The sequence below is a fragment of the Euprymna scolopes genome, chromosome 28 (genome assembly GCF_053919585.1).
Source record: "Euprymna scolopes isolate OS-2025 chromosome 28, ASM5391958v1, whole genome shotgun sequence".
Lineage (NCBI taxonomy): Eukaryota > Metazoa > Mollusca > Cephalopoda > Sepiida > Sepiolidae > Euprymna > Euprymna scolopes.
Genome location: NC_136509.1, coordinates 95363677 through 95373676, shown reverse-complemented (window position 1 = coordinate 95373676; position 10000 = coordinate 95363677). Strand labels below are relative to the sequence as shown.

Genomic DNA, 10000 nt, shown 5'->3' with positions numbered 1-10000 from the left:
TGAAAGATGGCATTCTTGTGTCTGTTTTACAAGTATTACAATAGCAAGTGTTCTGATGAACTCCGAGCACTAGTACCCCCCCTCGACGACAATGTCCTCGACAAACAGCAAAATCCCACCCCTACACTGTAGAGATCCTAAAAGCTTTCTACTTTAATAGCTTTTTCTTTTGGACTGTTGCACTTCCCTTCCAGGCCTCTACTTCCCTGACTGTACTGACGTGCAGAAATTCAAGTGTAATGTGAACAGACATCTCGCTGCCCAACTCCCTAAATAGTATCCCTGCAAATTTGGTTCCAAATAGTAGCCCCTCACAACTAAATAGCCCTGTGCCTTGTTTTGGGGTGAAACGTCAATAAAAAGCAAAACAAAACAAAAAACAATCGCCTTAGTGGAAAGCGAAATTAGCTCACAAATCAGTAACTGCATTTTCACCATATTAAAGTACGACTATAGAAAATGTTTTGCTTTTTTTTAAAATTTTTTTTTTACTATGACTAAGTTAAGTTTGGAACAGCTACTAAGGCTGTTGACATATTTTCCATGGACAGTAGTAGGGAAATGTTAATTATTTGTACTAAAACATGATTTAAGCAAGAATAGTATCAGATAGTTATTTCTTTGGGTGGCCATGTTGGAAAAATCTGAAAACGGTGTAATCTAGAAAAAAGACTAAATTTTATCATCAACTGGTTATGGAAGAAATGTAACGTCATGCGATGCAGCAGGGAAATTTCCAAGAGTCTAGAGATTTCCTAATTGTAGCCACCTCTTTTTCCACATAGATAAAACAGCACTAATTGTGTTTCCAATATTAAGCTTACATAATCCAACAATACTTAGATATTATACTTATATTTGTATGAAGATGTGGCTGTTTTAGTTGATAATTTTTAGTATTTAACTTAAAATAAATAATATATAAAGGAATAAATAATATATAAAGGAATGCTTTATTAGTAACAATATTTATTATTAGTTATCTATATTTACTTATGACAACAAATATGACATCCATTCTAATTAAAAATTGATGCAGATGACTTCTATATGAAAACTATTTCCAGTCAGATAAGATATTTTCTGAAAGAAATTCTATCAAATTACAATTTCTCATTTGGTTGAAAATAGTGGCAAGAACAATGGCTAGTCAGAATCAAACAACTATTTGTTAGTTTCAAAGACATTTGTGACACAATTTGAGAAATAGGCTGGCTTTGCTTTATTATATAGAAGATGTGCTCACTTTATGGATGGAGCACGCTGGTGGAGGAAATGAATGTGGCTTATCTTAACACTTGATTGCAATTTCGTGAAAGTGCATGATTGAACTCTTGAATGATTTTATATGTTTGAATACAAATCTAAACCGTGTGTATGTCTATATAAAAAGTTTATCAGTTCGTTAATCAGAGAGACTAACCAACTGTTTCCAATATTAGGTCCACATAACCTAACATGATTAAATATTATACTTGTATTTGTATGAAGACGTGACTATTTAGTTGATAATTTTTCCATACACAAAATGTATAATAATATTATGCCTGTTATAAATGGAAGTAACGATATTTGCTATTAGTTATCTCATATTTACAGATAATAACAAATATGGCGTTCATTCTAATTAACATCTGATGCAGATATCAAAGATGGCTACTATCTGAAAACTATTCCCAGTTAGGTAAAATATTTTTGAAAGAAATTGAATTGAATTATAATTTATTATTTTTATGAAAATAGTGGCATGGTCCACAAGGAAAAATGGCTAGTTAGAATCAAACAACAACTTGTCAGTTTTAAAAGCTATCAATGACAAACTTTGAGAAATAGGCTGGCTTCATTTTTTTCTATGTAGAAAATATAAGCCCTTCATTAGTGGAGCAGTCTGATGAAAGAAAAAAAATGTGGCTTATTTTAACACTTTATTGTATTTCCATAAAACTGCAATATTGATTTTAAACATTTGTATACAAATTCAACTACGTGTGTGTATATATATATATATATATATATATATATATATATATATATATATATATATATATATATATATATATATATATATATATGTGTAAGGAATGAAAAAATATACCAGCGGTGGTTGACGTTATGTTTAAAGAAAAAATAGAAAAAACAGAATGAAATTATTAAAAAATCAACGTTTCGTCCTTGTTTCCGAGGACATCTTCAGGATAATTGAAATAAAAATGTGATAAAAGAAAAAGTCATAGATCGTGCGAAAAAAGACAGTTTTTTAAAATCCAACCCATGTCGGGAGACGCACACATATTCGTCCTTTCCCGACATGGGTTGGATTTTAAAAAACTGTCTTTTTTCGCACGATCTATGACTTTTTCTTTTATCACATTTTTATTTCAATTATCCTGAAGATGTCCTCGGAAACAAGGACGAAACGTTGATTTTTTAATAATTTCATTCGGTTTTTTCTATTTTTTCTTTATATATATATATATATATATATATATATATATATATATATATAACACTTTATTAATTCGCCACAGCTACCGATATTAGCCATCTATAAACACCAGCCGGTTCTGGTCTCGTGCAAAAGGAAGCAAAGAAAAAAAAAAAAAAAGAAATCGATTGTCCTGGTGTGCCTACTCGTTGCCGACACCTCTCTGCGCCGATACTAACACCAGGCAAATTCAGTAAAAGGGACAAACCAGCTGTGTTTCCAATATAAAGTTTTTAGAATCCACCATCACTTTAATATTATATTTCTATGAAGACATGACTGTTTAGTTAATAATTTTGAATAGGGATGATTTTTCTTTTCTTTGTGTGAATCTTTTTAGGCTGCAATTCATTAAAATTGTTACAAAAAACAAGAAGACAAAAAAAATATAAAAAATAAAAATCTAAAGACATCAATTACTTACCTCCAAAATAGGAGCCATCTGAAAGACTAGTAGCCACCTCGCCTTCCTTGGTAATTATATCAACTATTCCTTCCTGAATAAAATACATTTTAGTACCTATTGTTCCTTCTCGAATAATATAGTCACCAGGCTGAAAGACTTCGTATTTAAGCTTACTGACTACTTCTGAAACAAACTGTGGATCGGCATTTGTGAAGAAGGGAACGGATGCAACCAAAGAGCGGCAGTTGTGATTTATCACCTCCTGCAAAAAAAAAAAAAAAAAAAAAAAAAATGGTAGATAGTGAGAATAAAGCATAATTTAGAGTATATTATAAGCAATTAATATATATATATATATATATATATATATATATATATATATATACCATATCCTTTTTCTCCCTTTTTTCCTGTTTCCTGCTTTCATAATCATTATGAATCCCTATAAACTTTCACCAAATGTTTAATAATTTTTTTTTTATGCAAATATGATTAATTTCATATTTGTAGTTTCTTTCAATGCATTAACCTGCAAAATTTATTGTATATTTTGCAAACCTTTCTTCTGTTGAGAAGAATTGCATTTTTTTAAAACTCTGCGGAATAAGGTCTTTCAGGTTTATTTGTCCTCCTTGTCGGATGATTAAAATTTTGTATACCTTCTTTACAGGTTTATAATGTTTTTTTTGTTTTTTTTAAATTTTAATTAATTTTCAATAAGATTTTTCTATTATATAATACAATTATCAAATAATATATCTTTAATAAAGCAAACTTATCAAAATAGAGAACGCTCAACACTGTTAAAAGAAGCGATTAAATATATTAAATAAAAAACGAGGATTAACAGTAACAAATAACTTTATTATCAGATTAATAAGAAAAGAGTAGGAGTAGAACATTGATCTGATGATATAATAAAGTTATTTGTAACTGTTAATCCTCATCTTTTATTTAGTATATATATATATATATATATATATATATATTTATATATATATATATATATATATATATATATATATATATATGAGCAAACAGTTAATAAAATATGTTAAAAAACACTTTGAAATGAGTTAAAAACATATTTAATCTGAAAAGGAAACACTAGATAAATGGATAGTCCTTAATGCGGGGAGTTTCGAAGAAATACTTTCCTTCTCATCAGAGGGTAGGAATTAGCAAAATGCGGGATCGGATTTTGCATGCAGAAGTATTTGATGAAACAACAAGTAAGTCAAATATCTTACTTGAAAACAAAAAAAGTGAAGCAGAGGGAATATGGTAAAGAAAAAGGTGATTACACACGAATAATGGATAGTCTGGTGGAAGATAAAAAATCCAGTGACGGTAAAATCCAAATGTAAAACTTCAAGAAAGTTAAAAGAATTTCCATATAGTTAAAATTTTGTAAATTGCAATTTATAACATTTATTTTTTGAATAAGAGCTACAAAATAGAAATAATTAATTCCTTATTTCATGGAGTCTCAAACAATGAATCTTATCCTCAAAGAAACAAATGAAGCATGCATGGTCCACCGTGAGTGCTCAGTGAACGAGGCATTAAAAAAAATGACTGTTCAGCATCCCCCCCCCTCATTTAGCCCCCAAAGTCCCCAGTGGACGTCAAATCCTGGTAAAAAATATACACATATATAATTTTACAGAAGCCAAATAAACGTTGGTACCAACGGTCTTAAATCTGATAAAACGTGACCAGTTTATGCTTGAAAAATATTGGATTCTCTTCAGCCTTTGTTTAAATTTTTCGACCATGAACTGGTCCCCTTGTATCGGATTTGAAACTGACGGGACCAATGTTTTTCTGACCTGTAAAATTTAAAAATAAATATTATACTCTTATATTGAATTTTTCTTTATAATCGAGCACTTTGCTGAAGTTCTTTCTCATAAATACTGCACAGTTACACACACACACACACACACACACACACACACACACACACACACACACACACACACATATATATATGAACAAATAAATAACAAAAGTCTATATTCCAAATTTCAAGTCATTGACCATCTTACCAAGGAATAAATGGTAAAATGGTCAACATCATGAAATTTGCAATATAGACTTTTGTTATTTATTTGTGATATGTTCTGTAATTACATCGAGCTTCATAAATGGAAGAATTAGTATAAATAAAAGGTGGAATATAATTGAAGAAACATATTTCCACAGCCGATCTTATTTATGAAAGTGCTATGGAATTTAAGCATCTTTGGGTGATTGAATAAAAAGAAAGCTTTATATAAATGATTAGTTTCATTGTATGTAATTTATTAGCAAAAGTTAAGAAACAATAGACAATCAAATTACTAAAAAGTTTTTTTTTTTAATAATTCAATAGGAAATGCCAGATGCTTTAATCACTTGAAAAAAAGAATAGAAAAAGCCACACAGAAATATTCATTTCAAAAGTTGTATCATTTAAAATCGTTTTTGAAGATCTTTGTATGATGTTATAAAAAGAAAAAGGAAATCCTCTCCCACCTGCCGCAGACATTCATTCAATTCGCCGAGAATGGTATCTTCATCAAACATCTTGCCTTGGAAGCGGTGTTCATAATAGTCAGAGATACGCTGCCGAAGGGTTCGCGGCAGCTTCCGACATACCATATATTCTTCTACTTGTTTAAACTGAAAATAGAATAAAAAATATATGAATCATTGTCGTAAAAATATGAGAGAGAGAGGGGGGAGCTAGGGAGGTGTGTGAGAGAGAGAGAGAGAGTGAGTGAGAGAGTAAATAATTATGCAGACAGAAGAACCAATCAAATACGATCTTTTAATAATGTTTATTATTTGGTAGCTTCTAAAGTTTGTTGTTGGTAGCATGAGCTGTATTTAACTTAATTACAAAAATATTTCTTTTAATTTTATTACAATATCTGTAACGACCCCATTTCCTTTTTGTGTTTTCAAGGAATGAGTGTTTTTTTTATCCACTGTAGCATTGAATTCTCCACCAACTATTCTAACATCTTCAACGGCCGTCAAGTTTTACTTCGGCTGCCTAATCTCGTTCTGAAGAGTGTTGAAATGGTTGTAAGAAAAATTTAGAGCTGATTGATTACTGTTGCACAATAAAGACGATACATGTTGATTGTATTTTTTTGTTTAAAAGTTGAATGATGATCTGGCTCATTATACTGAAAGAGTTAAAAGGTTTGCAATTTTTTTTTATTAAGAATGAGATCAATTTTAGACCTGACATGGTTTGCATATGTGATCAATCATTTCTTTCCATTTCTCTTTTTAAATTCTGAATTCAAACAGCCAATTTTGTTTTCGATCATAGAATTATTATAGCAGCATTTACATATGCAAACAATGTCAGATATCAACTTGATTTTATTCTTATCAATAAAAAATGGATCTCAAACATTTAGTCAGAATCAGGTATTGGAAAAATCGGAACTTTTTGGGATATTGGAATCAGTGCCTAATTTTTGATGCCAAAAAGATGCTTTCTAATTATTTCTTGTTTTTTTTTTTTTTGCTTGATTTTGTTTAAAACAAAAATTTCATTTACTGGTACTAATGATAAATATTTATTGATTTTAAACTATCAGTAAAACATAAATCTGTAGATCACTCTTCTATAAGTGTAGCTTTACAGGGGCAGATAACTTCAGACGGACAAATATGACATCTCCTTTAGTAATAGATAGATAAGAAGAATACTAATAAAGATACAAGTAGAGTTTTGGCTTTGGACAGACAAATACAAAATCTCTATTAGGAATAAGATAAAAAGATAAAAAATAGAATTATAAATAGTTTGAAAATGAATTTCTCACAAAGAACAACAGAACAGGAACTTAACATCAGAAAGTGAATTTTCAACATGGAAAAACTGGCAGATACAAAAAAAAAAAAAAAAAAAGAAGCAAATAAAGTGTTGAATGACTTCTGGACTTGGTAACATTCGTGCCAATATTTGACTGACAAATGACTTTGACAATGAAAGTTTCTTATCTTTTGTAATTAAGTTTATCAATCAGACCCTATTATTGGACAGAAGGTTGTATACTTCCCTTGCCAAGGAAGGGATACCTTGGCCTAATAATTAACTGTCGAGTGATAACACTGCAATAACTGTCCAAATCTTCTTCTATTAAACCGCATTCACACTGCTTGAGCAAAATAAAATTTTCTAAGCAAAAGTCAAAACGGTTTCAGACAAAATAGATCAAGAATTAATCAATTTCTAACCATTAACCATATAATTGTAGGTTTAAAAGCCAACAACCTCAAAGCTGTGCTTGTATTTGTTGATTTTTCCAAAACCTTTGATTTCATCCATTATGACAATTATTGTCTGAGCATTCCTGTTGGCATCCCCCAGTGGGAGCGGCTCGGGAAGTTATAAAGTAACTTCTATTCCCAAATGAGATGACAATTCCTAGGAAGGTTGACCTTCAAGAGCTTTTTTTTTTTTTTACACAGTGATCACCACTTATCAAGGCCCGGAAGCCACTCAGGGATAAGGGTTAAAACAGCTGAACAGAAGAAATACCACAGCCTGAATGAAAAAAAAAAAAAAAAAGCCACAATGTCCTAGTCACTGACAAACTGATTGTTAAAAACGGATCTTTGTCTGGTATGATTGGCATATGAAAGGAACACCAGCATTGATTGATAGGAAAAGAGAATGAAGCGACACCATCCAGAGTTACTTGCAATCTTCGATTGGAAAGAAAAAAAACTAGTAATGTCAAGAACTTCACCACTAATACCATAACCCTGAATCTTATTTAGAAGACCAGAACGCTATACTGTGTTGAATTCCTTCAAAATGTCAAGCGTAATGGTCCTAACCTCTCTCGGATTATCCATAAACCAACATGTTAAAAGCTCAACAGTTGGATGAAAACTATGAAAACCATACAGATTATCACTATAGATATCACTCAAATTTTCCACAACAAGCTTATCATTGACCAACATTTCAAAAACTTTACTAATAAGAGAAGAGACTATACGACGATAGTTAGTTCACCAGTATTTTTAAATATAGGGACAACAGAGGACTCTTTCCAACAAGAGGAGAAACATGATTTTCATAAACAGAAATTGAATAATTTTGAGGGCATATAAGAAAGTTCAGGAGCAAGGCGTTTGAGTTGGAGGTATTGCAAGAGTCTTGCAGGTAGATATGCTTCCTATTGACATGAATTTTCATAATAATTTCATTATTTTGCTGATCAGATTTGAAATAGTAAATGCATAATTCTCCATAAAAACATTAACAATTTTATGCATGAATGAATCGTGATAAATTTTCTTGTTGAAAATAGAAAACAAATTTTGGTAAGTAAAGCATTGTAAAACAACAACAAAAACACTTTTGTTTTAGCATATTCTTCATAATCTACAATTTGCTTTTGTTTAATCGGATTCTCTCTGTCTGAGCTGGACAAAATTCTCTATTAAAAAAACTAAAAAAACAAAAACAAACTAAGTCCAAACTGTTTCAAACCAAACGGATCAAGAGTAAGCCAATTTGCTACTATCCAACATATAATTGCGAGTCTAAAAGCTAAGAACCTCAAAACTATGATTCTTGATGTTTCCAAAAACCCTTTATTGCATTCATTATGCCAAACCTGAAGAGATCATATTTGGAGTATCAGTTATCGGAAAAATAACAACTTGTTGATGAGAAAAGCATTGTCAAACAAAAAAAAAATCACTTCTGTCTTAGTCCTCTTTTATGAAGAATATTATTATGTCAGTTTCTTCCACAATGTAAAGTAATTTAAAATTGAGTAGAATGTGTATGGGTATTCCACTAGTTTAACACTGGATTTTATCCAATAATCAGAAAAATATTCCTTATTTTGTAAAACCTGAAAATAATTTGTGTAATGATATTGAACATCACGTATGCAATAAATATATTTAAAGAAGTGTTTTGATAAGTGTTTGCTTCATGAACATATGTAAACCAAAATTGTATGCGTGTAAATGAAAGGAAACCACAAGGAAAGGAGAAATGTGAAGAAGTTAAGATCAAAGATGGCTGCCATGAAAGAGAGGAATCATGGGGTAGCATGGTAATAATTGCAGGAGATTGCTGCAAACAGAAGAACAAAACATCAATTAAAAACGTTAACATACACTTCAAACTTTTAGATTAGGATTAATAATAATAATAATAATAATAATAATAATAATAATATATGAGGTCGTCTAAAAAATATACACATACACACTTCGAATTATGATAAATCCTTTATTTATGAACATAGAATGAAATGAAATAGGCTTGAATACAAAAGACAAATGAAATTGAAGAATCATGTCTGCAAATGTTCAAATTGATGACCATTATTGTTCAGACAACACTGATAAAGGTTAAAGTGCTAGTACAGTTTTTGAGGCACCCTGTATGTATATATATATATATATATATATATATATATATATTTATATTTACAAGGTGGTCACCACTTATCAAGGCCGGGAAGCCACTCAGGGATAAGGGTTTAGTCATTCCTAATCAGTGTGGTTAGATATGGCAAATGCATCGATCCTGAGATTCAGACTCTGAACCGTCATCATTTCTGACTGTGACAGTCCAATGCCCATATCCTCTAAGCCAACTTACCTGCTGTTGAGGTGGAAGAAATGTATATTGTTTTTAAACAAATCTTTTGTATTTATTTTTTTTTTTATGGCATCGATAATCATAGAAGATTTAATTATTCTTTAAGGGGGAATTTTGTTTATTTTTAGCTTGGGAAGAAAATAATCATTTCTGTCACCAGAGTGCTCCTGATGAATAGGAAGTGTAAACAGCTCTCTGTTTAAGCTTCCTCTCTTACTCCTGAAGAAGAGATATATTTGTGAAATTTTGGGGGAATTCATGCACCTGACATCTTGTGCGACACACTATGCTAAAAAATAAATATGTGTAATTGAAAATTATTGCACTTTCTTTAATATTCTCGTCGTTATTTATTTTACTACAATGACCGTTTCCATACACTGCATTGCCATAGCCTTCAAACATAGCCATCTCTCTCTCTCTCTCTCTCTCTCTCTCTCTCTCTCTCTCTCACACACACACATAT

General features: G+C 30.7%; 1 protein-coding gene across 10 annotated transcripts in view; it reads right to left on the bottom strand.

Annotated features, from left to right (window-relative positions):
* Positions 1-10000, bottom strand: part of LOC145249737 (uncharacterized) — a 1648663-nt gene that overhangs the window by 37624 nt on the left and 1601039 nt on the right. For all 10 annotated transcript variants that reach the window (XM_080111644.1, XM_080111643.1, XM_080111642.1 and 7 more), the window contains 2 exons: positions 5412-5558; positions 2910-3153 (listed from right to left, as the gene is read on the bottom strand). In XM_080111644.1, the coding sequence (XP_079967770.1) occupies positions 2910-3153; positions 5412-5558 (391 nt within the window). The remainder of the gene's footprint in view (positions 1-2909; positions 3154-5411; positions 5559-10000) is intronic.